Genomic DNA, 19,382 nt, shown 5'->3' on the forward strand with positions numbered 1-19,382 from the left:
TACCTTGTTTGTGCAGGGATCAATCATGGCCCGGTGATTGCTGGTGTGATTGGTGCCCGGAAGCCTCAGTATGACATTTGGGGCAACACTGTCAATGTTGCGAGCCGAATGGAGAGCACAGGGGAGCTTGGCAAGATCCAGGTAAAACTATGAGCCTTGCAATGTCCAAGGCATTATTTCTAATTGGTTGGAATTTTGCTTTAATGTGAATAATCAAAAGAATTTAACGAGTTTCCAATTCTTTTCACACAAAGGTCACAGAAGAAACAAGCAAAATACTACAGGAGCTGGGATACTCATGTGAATGTAGGGGACTCATTAATGTCAAAGGCAAGGGAGAACTGAGGACTTACTTTGTTTGCACTGAGACAGCCAAATTCCAAGGCATGGGACTGAACTGAGGCTACAATGAAGTTAATCAAAATAGACTTAGATCTGCCTCCCTTCTGTGAAGACGTAGAATTTCCCTCCTTATGTGAAGGACTTTATTCTAAAATCATTTATATACTGTTCCTAGAAGACACACAACTGTCAGTCTGAGAAAGACTACCTTTTCCTGAAGAAATTTGAAGATTTACCTGGAATTGCCATGAAGCATTTTCAGCTAGTCGCTTTCCTTTCTGCACTGGGAGTCTTTAACAGCTGCGGTGACAACAGGTGTGGATGCTCTGCAGAACTCATTCCCCTGTTAAAACATTCCATTGCCTGCTTGACACACACCCGCTTACAGTATTGTGTTTGTGCTGACACGTGCAGTGATACTGAGGGCACTGCCTATCCTGCTTTTAATGCTGAACAGACTTCACAGCAGAAGACAGCTGAATAATGGGAAGAGGAATGCAAGGACACTCAAGTGTATCACATGATAACTGTGCAGAGCTCTTTTGGGAAAAAACCTGCATTGCACACTGTGGGGTCACTTCACCACCCTCCCTCCTCCACAGCAGTACCTTATGTTATGCAGATGTTTTCATGACCAAGAGCTGCTCAGAAATAACTTTCATCTAGTTCATCATGTTTACATTATATTATACATTCTCCTTTGTATTTCTCTGTAATTAGTTTCTGCATGTGCATTTTGTTCTGTCATGGTAAGTCTTAAATTTTTAACGTTAAATTTCAAAAAGTACAAGTGATGGTGAGGAGCATGGGGGACAGGCTGACAGCAGCTGCTGCTGATCCCAGCAGGAATTCTGAGTCTGTGCTATGTTCTTGAGGGCACTTAGGGAAGAAAAAATAATCTGTTCTGAATTGCTGGGAAGCTGAAGAACAGAATTACTGAGATAGTATTAGAAACAGTAGCAGATACTGTATAAACAGGACTGTGTCTGTGGTGGGGTTTGTCTTTTTTCCTGTTCTTATTTCTACAATGTGACTAGCCACTGGCTGGTTTCTATGTCTTTCAAAGGCAATGCATTTTTTTTCATAAACTGGTTTTGAAGGTTACAAAAGGATATATGGAAAAAACGTATTCATAATGGAAATGTTTCAGCAGAGCCCCAATACTGGAAATATGAGTAGAGCATTCATAAGATCATTGTGGACATGGTGTAAATTAGTTTAGTTTGTGAGGTTTTTAAGCTGTTACTGGCCTTTGCTAATTTCTACACTGGCATTTTTTTACTTACTGCAATGTCTTAATCTGTTTGCTGTTGGTGGAGATGATAGTAGTCTGTAAGGCTAACATCTTGTGCCCAGTTATGCCCATTACCGAGGATGGATTCCCCCTTTCCCCATGTACCACGTTAGGGCTGGACAGCACTGTGATTAGTGAGTACAACACCTGTTTAGTTCAGCCTTACTCCTCTACAAACAGCATTTCCTAATGCTTCTGGGTTTAGTACCAACCCATCCTGGAAAATTGTTTAAGCAGTCCTGTGCCTCACTGCTGCTTTCTAATTACTGTGTAATTTCTTTAGAAGAGGAAGTGACTATGTTTCAAGACAGGAACAAAACTAAATATTGTCCAACTGTGGATTAAAAATCATGCTTGTAGTCTTTGTCAATTTTGTAGATCAAATCTGTGTGTAGTAGGTCTCCAACAGAAGAGAGCATGTAAGAAAACCTGAGTTTGAGTTGTCTGGTTCACACATGGGCTCTGCTGAAGAAGGAAGTGTCATACTTGCTGTCGTGTTAGTGCAAGTCAGTGTTGTAGTTGAATAAACCTTCAAACAGCTTTTGCTACTCTTGTATTTTGTGTATTTGTAGTTACAGGTGCTTGTTTTGAGATATTTATTGTTTTACAGGACCATGCATGTATCAAAGGCTCCTTTCAGCAGTCTTTGATGTCATGTTAGGTAAAGTGACCATTTGTCTCATGAATCTGTTTTGAAAAGTGCATTATGTCTATAAATAGAGCTGGCTCTGAAGTGCTCCTGTTCACAGAACTAGTAGACTGCAGATGTAAGGTATCTATGAAACAACATTTGCTGTCTGTAACAGCATTTTGAAATGCTTTTGTTTACATGTTGCCTGTCAGGCTGGTAACTTGTTAGGGTGTAACTTCAACTCAACCTCATTTGCAGAAGTGGCAGGAAGAGCTGCAGCTTCCAAAGGGGAAGGAGTTGGGTTTGGTTACAGGTTTAAAAAGAATGCTAGCTTGGTGTGCTGTGCACAGCCTTCTTGGGGAAATTAGAAACTGTGTGTAATGAAAAAGAGGATGACTAATTTCTCACCAGAACTGGAACTGTATAATTTGAGAGCTATATTCAACCACAGAAAAAGTTCAATTTAACAAGCAACTGTATTGAAATAATTGTTTTCAGTAATCCTTCTGAGAGTGAACTGTGAAACTTAACATTGAGAAAACAATCTTGGTGGAAAAATCTTCCTTGCAGCATTATTTTTTTTCTTAAATGGAAAAAATGGCACTGTATCTAATTTGAAGAGCTAATAACATCTGGAACTAGGAATCTGTTTTGAAGAACAAACTTTTGTTTTTACTATGAAATAAAAGACTTCTTGAACATGTCTGGTTTTGCAATTATTTTGATGGAGATACCCATGAAAAGGAGGTATATTTTTTGTAGTGCTGCAGACTTAATGGGACTGTTTTCACTCATAAACTAAACTTAGTATTTATCTTTTTAAAAAATGTAGCCAGTAGAAAATGCTTAGAGTGACATCCACGTGTTCAACAGCTGATGAGAAATGTCAATACTTCCATCTCTGGCAGCCACCTCCTGCACCATCTAAAAGGTGAGTGATGGGCAACGAGACACTATGGCAGGAGCCAGTAAGGATTTGGCCGACACATTTGCCCTGAAGCTGTTTTTTTTTTTCTTGTAGCATGAAAATGATTTATATAGTAATGGAAAAATTCATTCTCTGGAGTAATAATTCAGCTGCTATTACCTAGAACTGAAAAAATTCCAGTGGCGACTCTGAACTCTTCTGGGACAATTCAAACTACCGAAGAAAACCCAGGCTGACAGTTAAAAATTTTGCAATGTATTTTAGTAATTGTGAAAGTTTAAAAACAAATCTTTCTGCAGCGTTTTTTAGAGAGGAAGGAAGGGATGAAAGAAGCAAGAATGATGTTGGCTGTAAGACTGAGAGGGTGGAATTCACAATGCTGTTTGGTCTGTAAGTTACCTCTTAGCTCAGTTCCCTGCCCCTGCACACATCAGGGATGGCTCGAACCCTACAGCTCATTCCTCTTCACTCCAAGGTTGTACTGGAATCGTGGATTAAAGAAAAGCAGTATCTAAAACCAATTCAGGATGCCTGTGGTAGAAGCCATGTGTAGCACTGTGTGATGGAGTGAGAGTAAGGGGGGAGCACAGGGAAAAGCTTACTTGAGTGTGTGTGCCACTGGCTGCACCTTTACCCCTTGCAGTGCTTGAGTTCTCTGTGCCTGAGAGCTGTGCTGCACCTCTGGCAAACAGGAACTGTCTTTTAATGTGACAAGGCTTCAAAATGTATGCTCCTTTCTGATAAACAGGCCTAGAATCATTATCCAGACAGTGTCTGCTAATACCTCTGCATAATATGAAGAAGTGTCTGCCTGAGTGTCTCAGAGATGAGTGTACCACCTCCATGGGGTACTTTTACTTGCTGAAAGTAGGTGGGTTTGCTAGTCTCACTTCTGGTCATGGGTCTGAGCTTGCCCTCCAGTTTTAAGCACTGTAAGGACACAACAAGGTTTCTCTAAGAGGAGATTCATCTACATTCAAAGTCTCGCAAAGCTGAGCTTTTTTAAATTCATCACACTGCATCAGTTTTATATAAAAAGTTTATTTCTCTTCCTCATGTCCATGGGAGTTGCACAGTAATTTTAAAAAGGGGAAGTTGCATGTTCAGACACTTAATGATGTTTGCACTAACCAGACTCAGAGACAAGTCTATACATTGCTTCTAGAAACTTTTGGTTGAGTCCCTGCACCGTATATAGGCACGTTTTCATTATACTTTGACTTTTGCAGACACTTGGTAATTTAGGAAAACTTAAATGCAGCAGAGGAGATTAAAAATAGTAGAGAATGCAAAAAGAATAATTTAGTGCATTTACATAGCAGAATTAAGTAATACAAACCCTCCAAAAGCCATCAGTTTCAAAATTTAATAAACAAAAGTAATTTAACACACAATAAACACACACGGTGAATGCACCTGAAGAACATTTACCTGGTTCTTAAACAGAATCAAACAAACAGCTGTAAGCTGAACAGAATCTTCAGCCTGTAACTGCACCACACTCATTTTCAGGGACAGTGATGGTCTTTTTAGGCTCTTCAAAGTCTGAAAGTTTATAAGATAGCAGGTCACTGACCACAGAATGCAAAAGTGAAGACATGCATATACAGCAAAGCATGCCTCAGGTCATTTGATATTTATGCAGATAGCCCTGTATCAGCTAGCTGTTTGTTCTGCAACAGTACCAGAAAATCCTGTGTTTCAGTTGGTTCTGCTACAAAGCCTCTGTGTTATGTTATGGAAAAGGCTCAATAATATTGAAACTGGAATTTCTTGAGCAGTTTCCTTAAAAATAGGAATGAGTTCCTGAATTAATAATGCTCTATCAGTTAAAATGTTATTTAATGAAGGCTTTCAATATCATAGATTGAGTAAATTTGTTGTGTGAATTATGTTTCGTGAGAGGAAATTCTTCCTGCCCTATCCTAACTCTGGGTACTCTTTTGCTGTGCATGTGCTAAATGGGGGAGGACAGGGTCTGGCACTGAGGCTCCACTGACCAGACCCTCTAATCCAGCAAAAACAGCCACTACTTAGGCTGGAGGGCACAGCCAAAAGCCTGGAGAAGAAAGAATCAAAACGTTCTTGTTTTAGCAAATGAGGAATTTTAACTCCTCTCTTGCAACTTCACACAAAATGGAAAAACTAAAATTAAATTAATAACCAAAGTTCCATACACACAAAAGATTCATTTTGGACTGAGACCAAAGGCAGCAACTTTCCATTCGAAACAGAATTTAAAAAGGAGAGAACTGAAAATTGGAACCACACTACTGCAAGTTCTACCATAAGCCAGTCTAAGGATTTGCAGATGTGGTTTTGTTCTAGCTGAACAGATGCTACAAGATGTTTTTGTATACTCACCCTCTGTCAAATCTACCCAGCTGTCTTCTGTCTCAGGTAGAGGAACCGAGATTCCCATTGCTTTCCGGATTCCATAGGTACTGACAATGTCACCTGGAGTCACTTGCTGGGCAAGTTCTTTCAGGTTATTGGTTACTCTCTCAGCTGGCAAAGACAAAAGGATGTGTTTATGTGCTATATATAGACACCAATTTGCTGAATCACCCTGCAAACAGTTTAATTATTTATAAATGATGTTTCTAGACCAGAAAAACTTTGTTTTTCTGTGTGCAGCCATGCAAGACATCCTGGACAACCAAGAGATGGTTAAGAAGAACAGGAGGAATGAAAAAGCTGCTGCTCAAGGCTTGCAGCCATCAGGAAACACAAGAAGTTAAAAAGTAAGTTAATGAAACTTGGGCCACACTCACAGCAGCTGGGAGAGGGCTGGTGGCACCTACACAGCATTGTTAGTAATAGTTGGATTTTGGGATTTAGCATGAAGCTTTGGATGTAAAGAGAGACTGTTCTTGTTGCTACAAATGCAGTTTTCCCTTAAGAAGGAAGGTGTAAGCAGTGAAACTTAAAAACCCTTTAAAAAGATAGTATTTGGTCTGGTTTAGACTTGGTGTGGTACAAACTTGGTCATATTTCTTCAATAATGGGGAATTTATATAATCACAACAGTGTGGTTTAGTTTAGACCATGAATAGCATTGCACAAGTCAGTTTTACTTGACAAACAGGCACTCTGCACACAGTCCTATCCTAGAGGGCTGCCATTAACACAAGCTGTGTAGTTGATCTGTGAGACGAGCAGGTTTGCTCAAATAACTAAAGAATGTATGACTGGTATTAATTAGTGTAACTCAGTAGACTGATAACCAGATCCATCCTGGACCAAAGCTGGCCTTGCAATAAGAACTTGGTAATACTTAAGCAATCTCTATTCAAAGACACTGCAAAACTCATGGAGTTACTGGCTAACCACTGTCTGCCCCATAGCATACAGAAGCTTCAATGAGTTCTTTAATCAGTTCCTAATCTTTAGGAATAAAGAGGAAATACTTGTAATTACTACTGAAGATTTTTATCTGGCTTTACATCTCAAAAAGTTTAAATTCATTCTCTAGGCCTAACAGGGCACATTATCTGTACTATAGCCCTTGAGATTTTTTTTTTCTTGGAGTTGATACCAGCTAGGACTTCATCAATTCTGCAAGAATGACCAGAAGAAGTGTGTTTACCCAAGTGCATTTCTCTGTAAGATGGACCCAGAAGACAAATCATATTAGGGGGTGGTTTTGTACTCAGTCGTTCATTTTGGGCATCCTGGAGTTCTCTGAGCAGCTTTGTTGTTTCATCAAGTTTCCTCTGGAAGATTTCAGCCTCTGTTTAAACAGAAAAAGAAACTCCTGACTAGTAAGATCTAAGTAAACTCTATTTACTTAATTTATGATATAAAATATAGTAAGAGACTGAGAAACTAAAGGAGTTACAGACATATATCAGAACTATGACTACCAAAAAGACTCACCCTCAGAATCAAACTCCTCCATAGGCATGCCAAAGTTTGTAACTGCTTTTAGAGCTGTAAGTCTGTCGCTATTGGCAGCGTCCAGCCTGGCAGCAATATCAATTTCCATAATCTGGGAAAAAAATCAGCAAGTAATAATTTCGATAATACTTAACTCAGTCTTGAAACAACAAAATTGTCTGGGGAAGACCAGAACACAAAGGTAAGGTTAGTCTGCTCTACCAAAATAAGTGAACATACAGAGGGAAAGCTGAGAAGACACCCTGTAAAACTTGCTGTTCTACAGTTACTGTTTAATATTCTATTTCATACACAAATAGAAAATGGCATCTGCCAAAACCACTGGGGATATGCACAAATGATGTAGTAACTTCAGACCAGCATGCCAATTAAAAAAACAATTTAAAAATTCCTCCAGCTCACCTAAAGGAGATCTTATCGATGATCTGAGGCCAAAATTCAAAAGGAATCTGGGCTCTGGCTGCAGATGAAGACATGCTTCACAAGAGCCCTGGCCCAAGAAGTGCTTAATCTAATTGAGCAAAGTTTGGGTGGAATGATTTGAGATCTATAATGTATTGCCTACAGGGGCACAAAGTGAGAACTTCTCAGACTGCTCCATATCGTGTGGCAGCTTACATCTACATTAGAAATCCATGTTAAACAAAACTAGATTAAGATAGAAACAAAGCTATAGCTCCTAACAATCCCAAACAGAAATACATAAGCATTTGCTTCCCGTTCTCTTAACACTCAGTTAAAACTTCATGTTTTAGCGAACCTTATTCTCCTTATGCCTACAAAGGGACACACCATTTTCACAAGATTTACAGCTTGTCAAAGTCTCAGTGTTGCTGTACAGGCCTGAAAGTTTTAGGCCATTTTCTATCTGTGAGCTTGGACAGGTTGGTTGGAGAAGTTAATATAGAAAAATTTTACCTTTACATCTTTCATTGCATCACTTCTTTCCGGTGAGCCTTCAGCTTCCTCCAATGGCTGAACAAAGAAAGGATTTTTAAAGAAGGTGTTAAAATTGTTCTTTTAAATTCAAAGTAAAATCTTACAGGATGCAGTATTTTTAAAGAGAGGGAAGCATGCAATGCCATAATGTGCTTTCACTGTAAAGTAAGTTACAATGCAGCTATTTTTTAGGGTCTTTCTTGGGGTATTAATGTTTACTGAAATACATTTTTTTCAGCTCAGGTTTTATTTCTCTTTGCAAAATTCACAGTTATGTCACATCAGAGACTATTTACTGGGGGGCAGAAAGAAGAGGAAGGGTGGTTATTAGAGGCTAAAATGTTTTCTGTTTCTGTATGCAATTGTATTTCTCTTAATACTGCCAAGAGTAAGTGGCCAAACCCTGACAGTCAGTGCCACTACTGGGTACATAAAAACAGCTAAACCTGTAATGCTACAGAAAAGTGTGAACTGAAGCAAAAAGGTCCATGAACTATTTCTACCATTAATTTAGGTAATATCTGACCCATTAGTAAAAGGCTACAATCTGTTTATTTCAATGGCTGGCATTGATGAGAAACTCAAAGCAAGACTTTTAGTTAAGAGGAACTGTTCTGAGGAGATTCTCAAATAATTCTTGGACTGTCATTTAAGTTAAGGTTATCAAATGATCCCCTTTGATTCCTGTTATGTTTGGCATGGACAGGACTTGAATCTCCTAAGAATTGGAAGAGTTACTGTTCAGTATTTTTACATAGCACATGTTTAAAAGCAAGTGAAGGGAGAAACTACATATTAATTCACCTGAACTAAACAGTGGCAGCTAGGATTGTGATAAAATTTTCATGGAAAAAAAAAGCCTATCAATGATTTTAAAACATTTTTAAACAACTGCTTATTGGTCTTGAAACAGGAGTTAGTGATAATGGGCACAGGATAACGGACAAAGAATCGGTAATTATATCTCTATGTTATGTTCATATTCATAGTGAATATATTAATATTCACTAATTACAATACAGTGTTTCTTTCCAGAAAATCCTGCCATTGGAGGCAAAGACCAGTCTTTATTTTCCAATTCTATCAGTTAAAAGGCAGCCCATCAGTAGGATCAGCATCATCCTTCTCTCACTTTAGAGCTTGTGTGCTAAAACAAAGACCAGACAGTACACAAATCCACTCTTACCATTTCTAGTTCTCTGAGAGCTCTAGAATGTCCTCCTTTAGTTAGAACATCAAGCAAACTATCAGCCATTAAGAGAGGATAATCCTGGGATTTCATAAAAAAATCTTGAATACTGAAATAAAGATAGTTAAAGTAACTACTTTCACATCAACCATTTTAACGTAAAAAAGTTACATAAAGTCAAACCAATATGTACAGCACAGAAAACACAAAGTAGCACAGGATCTGATCAAAATGGATTGCTTTAGTTTCATTGTGCCTGCCTTCTGTAGCTCAGGAATCCATTCTGAATAGGACACTGGAAAACTTGGAAAAATGTAGTGTCTCAGGCAGCTGCATCAACACAAAAGCAAGCTTGTACAGGCCCTTCACAGTTATACTGCACTAAAGTATTCTCTCCTTTCATAAAAATTTATATCACTGTGCCTGCTCCTTGTGAAATTCTCATAAAACAGCTTTGAAGTTTTTATAATCAAGAATGATAAACCAACAGAATTACTTTTACAAAGCTGTATCTCATTCAAGGCAGTAATTAATGTGAAAAAAACACAGTTTGTATAAACATTTGTACAACTCAGTATTTTGAACATGAGTCCTTCAGTTATAAATACATCCAAGTTTAGACAGGGTACTCCTAGGAATCAGCAGCATCAAAAGTCTTCCATCTTGGCTAATTTCACTGTAGAGGCAGGTTCTTCTACTGAAGTGTTTGTTTCTTACACAAACAAACCCCTGTGAGCTAAAAAGACAGCAAGGCCATCACTCCATGGCAAAGCCAGCCCGTCCTGCAGAGAGCTGCACATAACTGCTTCTGCCCATGGGAGCTGCACTGTGCGTCCTGCTTGCTGCATTACCTGGAAGATCCTTGGTTAGAGTCTTCCCCATATGTTGAGTAGATTAAGTCAGAATCTTCTTTGCTTATGTTGGCAAATGTTGAATCATACGTTGGTGCATAAGAACTGAAGGGTCCATAATTCAAGTATGTCACTAATGAATAACAATAGTATTAATTATTACCCTACTTTGCATGCATCAGATAGAAATGAGAAGGGGCTGTCAAACAATACCCAAGAAGAGACTTTAAAGGAATGTATTTCTTAAGGTGAAAACAAGTCTTCACAGAACACCATCTGTTCACAATGTAACAACTTTTAGTAAGGTCTAAACCAAATGCATTTGTATTTGCAAATATGTCATTAACACCACTGTGTGCTTTAGCACAACATGAACAGTCTGATGCTGGAAAAAGGTTCTCAGGCTCCCCCTGCTCTTTTAAAGCTATGAAAAACCGTTCTCCCGTCTGGTAGTTTCTCTTCTCAATGTAGATAAAAAGAAAATATCTTGCTCCTTTTGTATGTGTAACTGAAGCTGGACTTTGTGATGTACTGTTTAATTGTGTTATAGATACAAAGAATCACAGAATGGTTTGGGTTGGAAAGGACCTTAAAGATCATCCAGTTCCAACTCCCCTGCCATGGGCAGGGACACTAATTATGTGCTTTATCTTTAGAAATCCTTAGTTCCAAAGTTGTGCACTAGTAACAAGATCAACACACTTTGTTTATATAAGAAGAAGGATCTGTGTTTTTTTAAAAAGTCAGCACTCACCTGGAGTAACCTTGTTTCTTTTATCTTCTTTGAACCCCTGTAATGTATTAACTCCTGACTGAAGCCTTCCTGCTGTCATTCCCAGCTTTACAGGGCAGTAGCCTGGCTCTGCAATAGGACATATCAAAACACAAACAGAGAAGGCATAGGAAGATGAGTAAACTCATTTAATACTCACAGCTGAAAACTCAAAATAAACAGGACGTGGCTCTTAAAGGGTGCTTTCTTATCCAAAGGCTTCACACTAATGATCTGAGACCCAGACAGTTCCCAATTCTAAAACATCTGTGACCTTCTGGTTCAGCAGCCACTGCACTCTGTACATGGACCAGATATCAGAGGATCCTGGGAAATTCTCCAGCAGCCAAAGTGTTATTTTACAGCTTACACAAACCAGAGAAGGAACAGCACTGAAGGCTCCCACCAGCTGCTCCTAACAACAGCTGAGGCCCATCTATGTGATCCCTCACAGCTGCAGCTTTTCCAGTCCAGATCTTCATCAGACTGGAAAGAGGCATTCAGTTGTTGGCCAGGATTTGCCCCTGCAAAGATGCACAGGGCCGGATATGTGAAGTGGCTTGTTACCTGAACCATGCCAACTTACCTCCTGCAGCGAGGTCAACAGGATTAAGAAGGCCCAGCGTTGTTGTACCATCTGGTTTTCTCCTTTCAAATTCACACTGAAATAAGATTAGACTATTTAATTTACATAGTTCTTGAAATTCCTGGTCCTTAAACTAATGGCAACATTTAATGAAACTGTTCTGTCTCCATGAATAAGAAATCAGTCACTCAGAAGTGAGCGCTGCTCTAAATTTTTACTTTCATTAGGTAACTTTATTATTGGTATAGGCATAAAGAATTAAGGTATTACGATAAATATTAATGTTTCTGCAGAGGTCAAGAGACAAAAAATGTAGAAATTGAAACAGGTGTAGTATTACCAAACTTGAGTTCCTTCTCCTGCAACATTAATAACCTTTGATCACGTATATGTCTGTTTCAGAACTATGAGATTTTTGCAGGTCAGATTTATTTTCTTGACCTTTCTACTATTCATCCTTTACCCTATTAACTTTATTGAAAATTTTAGCTCAACTTGCTCTGCTGATGAAATTCAGCATGCATTCAAATAGCACTTTTCTTTAACCTTATGATGTTATATAAATGATCAATGGTGTAAAATGGTGTAAGCTGCACTAAAAGCAGACGTGAGGTTTCAACTGGTATAAAAGGCCAAGGAAACATGGATTATGGAAAAGTGAAAGGAGCTACCACATCGGAAAAGTGAAAGGAGCTACCACATCCCCCAGTGCTTACCTGGCTGTTTGCAAGGCGCCTGGTTAACTTGCCTCCCGACTCCCTAACAATCCGATCAATCTGCTCTTGTTCCCTCTCCAAGCTATTGCTCCGTAATTTGTCTTCAAGCAGGTCTTTATCCTTCCTGTGAATATACCCACACAACTTAGGGACTAGCTGGAACACCAACTAGCTAAATAACACAACAGGATACTGTGACAATATTGTTTTAGCCAACTCTGCACCTGGTTTTGTAGGCAAAACAACTAACAACAGAAAAAAGTGCTATTGAATATGAATATGCATTTAATACAGCTGGGGAAGGCATGTGACAAAGGTTTACATCAGTCAAAATAATGTAAACCTATGTTAGTAACTGCACAGATCTCTGTAAAGGTCTCCCACAAAACTAAGATACTCTTAATTTTAGTATCCAGTATTTATCTACCTAAATATTTACCATCTTCATATCTGGTATTTCTAGATACAAAAAGCTATTTCAGAAAGTACACTTTCTGTAGCTAGACAGCTGCATGTTTCAAATACAACTATAAGGTAAACAAACAAACAAACAAAAACTAATCGAAATTGGTTATGTAGCTTTTTGGACCAAAATGTTTAAAAAAACGTTTGCAAGCTTTCTCCAAAACTACTCAAGTTCCATGAAATGGACACTAAGACAGAAAAGTAGTAGAGTTGGTGAGCAGTACAAAGTTATCTATATGCAAAAATGACTGTATCATAAATGATTCTAAACTTATTTGGTTTTAGTAGATGAGGATGCTTTATGTAACTGCTGATCCCTTGAGATGAAGATGTCTAAGGAGTACCAGAAAGAGAGAAATCCACATCCACTGGACCCTAAGTCATCTTATTTCTGTAGCATTTAAAAGGCGTATCCCTGTAATGACTCAGATAATACTTCACTTTTTGTGCTCTTTGCTGGGTGTTTTGAATGCTTTGGTGTCTCCATCCACAGGTTCTCCTCTGTCTTTTCCAGGACCAATTTCCTCTTCTCCAGTTTGCTGCAGTTCTGTCTTGTCTTTCTGCTTCCTTGTCTTCTGCAGGTCAGCCATGAATTCTATACTTTGTTTCAGGCTCTGAATTCTCTCCTAAATAATATCAAAATCCTTTTACTTGCTTCTTCAATTAATCTTTTTGTAACCTACTCACAGAGACTAATTTTATTTCTGTTCTATCTTTCTTATGCTAGCAAACAAAAATAGTCTAGAAGGTGAAATACTAAATGCAACTATTTCTACAATGACTGATCTGGCAGAAGTACTAAAACAATGTACTATTTATATTGCAGTATACAAGCATTTGACAAATACCAAAGTTTTATTAATTTTCAAAACATCCCTGTAAAAGGGAATAAACAGGGATCAAAAAAAAAGCAGTATACTTTTTAATATTTTGGTTGGTGTTTTTAGTTACCTGGCTAAGTATCTTCATCCCTGAGTGCAGCAGTTTTTTTGCAGCTTTGTAGTAAACGGTGTCTGGTTTGTTGTAAATCATTGCATTATTACACATCAGTTTGAAGTTATCCTGTTCAAACATCAATAATTTTGGAATGAAAGTTAATTTTACAGCATACTATACTGATATTCTTGTTGCAAATGTGGTGTCTTGAGCTTTAGGGAAAAAAACCCTTAGAATATTCCTAATGAATGAATTAAAGAAATCTATTAAAAATGTAAAGAGGTAAGTATGTAACTTTGTTTTAAGACTTGAATCTATCAACCCAACAAACATCCTTAAACTATTCTAAAGTGTTCAGTATTGTTTGTAGTTTTCAAAGTTTTAAGGAAAGCCCTCTTAGCTACAGCTACCCACCTCCTGGCCAATCAGCAGTCACTAAAACAAAGTGAAGCAACTACCAAAGACAATGAAAAGCTGCAGTTCAAAGTTAAATTATTACAAAGACTATCCCAACGTTTTAGTTACAATGAAGAAATGTATGCTTGTTTGAAATTCAAATGAGCTAGAAAGCGCACTTCCATACCTGCTGCAGACTCTAAAGGTGAATATGTTTTATCACATTCTTATCTATTTACAAAGTTAAAATTTAAAACTAACCAGAAACAGCTGTTACAACAGGGAATATTCTTCTTAAGTTTTGGAGATCTAAAGAAGAAAGCGCAAGAAAATACAACCAATACTATTAGCTAACGTCTGCCTAATTGTTAATTGCACCTCTCAGGTCCTCATCTAGCCCAGTAAAGAACTAGAGTATTGCTGATGAAGAAAACAAAACAAAACTAGGCCCCACATCTTTATAAAGCTTTAGGCGGCTTTCAAAACAGGCCCTTGAATCCACTGGCACATTACAGCACCAGGATAAGTGGTTGCTGCCAACAGGGCCAAGCTCACAGTGCCTTCATTCCATGACCACACTAGCCTGGAAAAAGTAATAAATCTAAAACAACAGGCTGAAGGACAAACTGACAGATTCTATGCAATCCTGCACAAAACCTGAAACCATCTGCATCTTTTTGAGATGCACATTTACAAACCAGAAGTGTCTTCTCTTTTACTGTCAGAACTTACTTGCTCACAAAAATTCAAGAAACATTTCTTGAGGCAGAAGTACTGGTTATTTCTGGCATCTTTCTATTCCCATAAAATACAAGCCTTCAAGTCAATTGAGCATAATTCACTTTTGTAGTCTAAACAAAATTCAAAGCATTACCTTTAATTCTTCTATGGACTGGTATCCATTGTTCTTGATCTTCTCTTTCATGGTACTAAAATCCATTGGGTTTTTAATGATCATGGAATAGCCAGGGGCAATAAAGTCAGTCACAGGAAATGAAAAGAAAGAACTTGGATCCTTTCTGTTAAGAAATGAAAGACAGTTTTTTATGTTTCAACTTATAACAAAGAACATACTGAGTCTGGAATTAAATAGAAAGGAAATAACTAAGCTGAAAAGAAATCAGAACTATAAAGAGAGAAACAGCTTGTGTCAGCATAATCTTTCCCTTTCAAGGTTGAAAAGATCTCATATGCAAACCCATATGCCAAAAAAGTACTACAAACGTATTTCAGAAGTTATTTCTGTATTTTGATAACTACCTGTGTTCCCAAGCAGATGAAAAATACCCAAACTTTTTAGATTTCAACACAGGCATTTCACACCATATTAGGATTAATTAAAAAATAAAAGTATATCATAAAAATATTCTTGTCATTCATCGCTTACTCAGAAATTATCAGAAGGGAAGAGACAGGGCTCAAAATCAAAATTGTGGCTTTTTGTAAGCACAGAAAGGGAGCCAAAACTAACACAGGCATTTTTTAATAGTTTAAGTTTCTTGAAATTGATACCACACCTAGGTCTTGAAAATTTACAGGTAAGAGAAAACTAGCAAACAAAGTTTCAAGCTTAGTCTGGTGAGACAGCTAAAGGGAAAGATCTTTCAACCACTCTTGTACAAGATGTAGGTACTCTTAAAGTCAAGAAAGATTATCTTTAATAAGAGATTACTTGAAAGAACTGCAGACTTGATTGTTTTAACCAAAAGACATTTGGTTAATAAAACAGTAAGAGAACATGATTGAAGTTTTCAGGTACATACTTCCTTTTTATAGTAAAAAAATAGGAGAACTTAAGGTAGAGGAAACTTTGGCAAGTTAATTATAATGTCTTGTTCCCCTAAAGAAAGCATCACATTATTGGAAAATTTTCCTGGTTTTGACAGCTTTTCACAACCACTATGAACTTGAAACTGGACGTGTTCACAAGAAGCCTAAGCTGAAGAGAAGTTCTAAGTACACTTTCTTAAACTAGAACTTAAATTCCTAAAATAGCTCTCTTATCAATGTATTTAGCAATAATACTTTCACTCAGCTTTGTGTGTACCCCTTCCCTTACTGGATGTTATTTTCACTTCACAGTTCTGCACATGGCTGTAGCACAGACATTACCTCTGCAGCTGTCTCATGAGTTGATTCAGAGCTTCCTGCAGTGGTGTCTGCTCCACCTCTAGACCAAAAAGAAGGGGAAAGAGACGGGGTGTGAGGCAGAACTGACTGCACAAGGTATGAAACTTCTAAGATACCAGAAATCAACTAAACAAAACTGATGCACCTTGAGAATTCAGTATAAAGAAAAGAATACAATGGCAAACCCCACAATACCTACAGGGGATCTACTTTTCTCATTGCCCTTACTTGACATTCTGCTCACTCTGACAGAAGTACTAGATACCAATCTGCAAAAAAGAGTTACAGCAACCTAATTCCAAACTTTTGCACAAGATGGAGAAAAACACGGAGATGGAACAAAATGTAAAGTCACTTGCTACAGAAACAAAGAACAATAAAACACGAGTCAATTGCAGAAAACATGAATTAGCAAAAGAAATGTCTTCCTTCCCCTACCCTCCTGCTTTGATAAAGTGCTCGTCAGTGGTTTCTCTGGTGACAATTCCATTCTGACAGGGGTCTGGCACTTCATTTCCTGTTCTCCCTCACTGTCTCCATGGTCTCGATCTCGTTTCCTTTTATCCTCCTGGAAAGATTGTTATGGAAATGTAAGAGCACCTGCAGGCTTTGCAATATTATCATACATAATGCTCTCTAGATTTTTCAAAACAAATTCACGACGTTTAAAAGATAAGAATAGCTTGTGTTTAAAAATTCTGTATTCTTTATGTACTGTCTCCATCTGCTGGACACTGAAATAATTCAGCCATACAATATACCACTGAATTAAATTTTTAGAAAATATGACAGCTATCTGGTGTCTATCGTTTAAAAAAATAGACAAGAAACCCTCACACACCGAGTCGGAATGTATTCCAGTTTAAGGATAAAAGTTACAGTTATATCTGCTGACCTTTTCGTGTGAAACCTAGAGAAACTCAAAACATTTTTTTCTGCTAAAATGCAGTAGCATGACCACTTACCTTAACTTTTCTCCTTCTTTTCTCCTTTTCTTCGCCAGGAACTTGTTTTTCTCCTTTCTTTCTCTTTTTCCTTTTTCTGTCCTTGTGTTTTTCATGCTCAGATTTGTCTTCGTAGAGGCTGGAATCAAGTCCCGCATTTCCAGTGGAGAGCTCAGCAACTTCATTTCCTCCAACTTTCAGCACCAGCTTCAGCGGCTTTTCTACGTATTCTTAAACCAGCAGAGAAACAAGCGGTGTGAGTACCGAACAAAACACACTCCCGTCCTCAACAACCCCGCGCGATCGCTCCTCTTCTTCACCGCACCGTTTCCTCATGTCCAGTCCCTGCAGCAGAGCCGAGCCCGCCGCCCATCTCCCGACCCCGGGCCCGCGGGCGGAGCGAGGGCCCCGCTCCCCGCAGCCCCAGCGCGGAGCCTTCAGACCGCCCCGGCGCTGGGCCCGGCGGGGCGGGGCGGCCGCCGCTGGGGGCTCCAGGGCCCGCGGCCGCTTCGGGCCGCGCTGCACGGCGGCCTCCGCCCGCCCACTCCCGTAGGGACCCACCCTCGTACGGATGTTTGTCCGACTTGTGCTTCTTGTGCTTCTTCCCCATGGCCCCGGCCCGGCCTGCCCGGGAGAGGCCGCGCTGTTGAGGCGGAGCCCGGCCCGGCCTTCCCCGGCCGGCGACGGCGGCCGGCAGCGCCCCCTGCCGCTCTGGAGGTCTCGCGCAGGCGCAGTGCTGGGCGGTGTGGCCGGGCAGCGGCGGGATCGGGGTCCGCGATCCCTGAGCCTCGGTCCCGGAGCCGCCGTGCCCGGTCCGCGATCCCTGGGCCGCGATCCGCTCCACGCCTGTAAGAGGCGACCTCGGGGCATTTTCTCTTATGAGCAGCCCCCTCCTCTCCCTGGGCAGCGTCGTCTCTCTAGAACCCTCACGGCATCCTACCGAATCACAGAATGGTCAAGGCTAGAAGAAGAAAATCACCGTGTCCCACTGTAACCCCTGAACCACATCTCCCTGAGCCAGATCCATGCACGTCTTAAACACCTTTGAGATGATGACTCTATCACCTCCCTGGGCAGCCTGTTCCAATACCTGACCTCCCGAATAGCGATTTTATTTTTTTTCTAATGTCTGATCTGAATCTCGCCTGTCCCGCTCCTGCACGCAGCCGCCCGCAGCTCCTCGCTGCTCCCCGGGCGGTGCCCTCTGCTCCCGGCCTGAGGGGGCTGTGCCCGCATCCCTGCCCCTTGTGTCCCCATCCCTGCCCCCTGTGCCCCATCCCCGCCCCTTGTGTCCCCATCCCTGCCCCTTGTGTCCCCATCCCTGCCCCCTGTGCCCCATCCCCGCCCCTTGTGCCCCATCCCCGCCCCTTGTGTCCCCATCCCTGCCCCTTGTGCCCTTATCCCTGCCCGTTATACTCCATCCCTGCCCGCTCATCCCACCCTTGGGAGCCCAGGGCACTGCAGTGTTTCAAAGCCTCCGGCAGGATTCATGGGGCCACAGAATCCCTGAGGCTGGACAAGACCTCTGCGGCCATCGAGTCGCACCTGTGACCGATCACCACCGTGTTAGCCAGACCCTGGCACTGAGAGCCGTGTCCAGCCTGTCCTTAAACACCCCCAGGGACGGTGAATCCATCACCGGAGTACTCAGCCTGAGTCCTCTGTGTTCGCAGAACCCGGTGCCGCAGGATGTCGCCTGCCTGGTGTGTGCCAGGGGAAGGTGACAGCAGCAGGAGGGTGCTGTGGCAGCCTGTCCTTCTGACAGCAGAGTTTACTCTGCACCCGACTGGATGCCGAGGGGTCTGCGAGCTTTGCCGGTTCTTGGCTGGGATGTGGCCACGACCTGGCTGCTGCTGCTGCCGAGCTCCAGCTCACCACACACCCTCAGTGCAGCCCAAAGGCTTGAGAGCCTGTGCCTGAATTTGTACCTGTGAGAAGAGCAGAGGATGTGTCTACCCGAGGAAGGGCTGGCAGAGGTACGCAGAGTCCGTAGCCATCCAAGGGACATGTCTCTGCTGTGCCCTGGCAATCAGCAGTGATGGTTGTCCCTGTCCTGCACGGGTTGGGACAGGCTCAGCCTTGCTGGCTGAGTGCCTCAACTTGCTCACTAGTTTCGAAAGCAAATACTTTATAATCAGGTTAAAACTCCAAGGAAAGTATATATAATTGTCCATGACAGGTCGAAAATAACTTAGAAATTCTGACCTCCTAGAAATGTTAGAAGTTGCCCATTTGCCTTGCCTGGGAGCTGCCAAAGCAAGCAACTGGTTTTCAAAATTAAATGCAACGCTGATTGTATTTCAAAGTTAATAGTGTATTTGTTGCTATTGCTTAAGCTACAGTCATTGCTGTTTCAGCAGCAC

General features: G+C 40.6%; 2 protein-coding genes across 6 annotated transcripts in view; one reads left to right on the plus strand and one right to left on the minus strand.

Moving 5' to 3' along the window:
• Positions 1 to 2,966, plus strand: part of ADCY7 (adenylate cyclase 7) — a 59,533-nt gene extending 56,567 nt beyond the window's left edge. For all 4 annotated transcript variants that reach the window (XM_088171882.1, XM_014882721.2, XM_014882694.2 and 1 more), the window contains 2 exons: positions 17 to 141; positions 255 to 2,966. In XM_088171882.1, the coding sequence (XP_088028008.1) occupies positions 17 to 141; positions 255 to 401 (272 nt within the window). In that variant the 3' untranslated portion in view covers positions 402 to 2,966. The remainder of the gene's footprint in view (positions 1 to 16; positions 142 to 254) is intronic.
• A 1,250-nt stretch (positions 2,967 to 4,216) lies between these two features.
• Positions 4,217 to 17,721, minus strand: BRD7 (bromodomain containing 7). Of its 2 annotated transcripts, none has more exons than XM_014882792.2 (17): positions 17,581 to 17,721; positions 17,041 to 17,249; positions 16,514 to 16,643; positions 16,058 to 16,115; positions 14,820 to 14,964; positions 13,565 to 13,675; positions 13,055 to 13,239; positions 12,149 to 12,272; positions 11,433 to 11,508; positions 10,829 to 10,936; positions 10,075 to 10,207; positions 9,221 to 9,332; positions 8,014 to 8,070; positions 7,075 to 7,186; positions 6,785 to 6,928; positions 5,560 to 5,703; positions 4,217 to 4,740 (listed from the first exon to the last, which is right to left on the minus strand). In XM_014882792.2, the coding sequence occupies exons 1-17, from the start codon at positions 17,627 to 17,629 to the stop codon at positions 4,676 to 4,678; spliced, it is 1,962 nt and encodes a 653-aa protein (XP_014738278.1). In that variant the 5' UTR covers positions 17,630 to 17,721; the 3' UTR covers positions 4,217 to 4,675. The 2 variants fall into 2 exon arrangements, with proteins under 2 accessions (XP_014738278.1, XP_088028010.1); XM_088171884.1 differs by lacking the exon at positions 17,581 to 17,721 and adding an exon at positions 17,345 to 17,474.
• Positions 17,722 to 19,382: the final 1,661 nt, after the last annotated feature.

The sequence above is a fragment of the Sturnus vulgaris genome, chromosome 12, assembly GCF_052056855.1.
Source record: "Sturnus vulgaris isolate bStuVul1 chromosome 12, bStuVul1.hap1, whole genome shotgun sequence".
Taxonomy (NCBI): Eukaryota; Metazoa; Chordata; class Aves; order Passeriformes; family Sturnidae; genus Sturnus; species Sturnus vulgaris.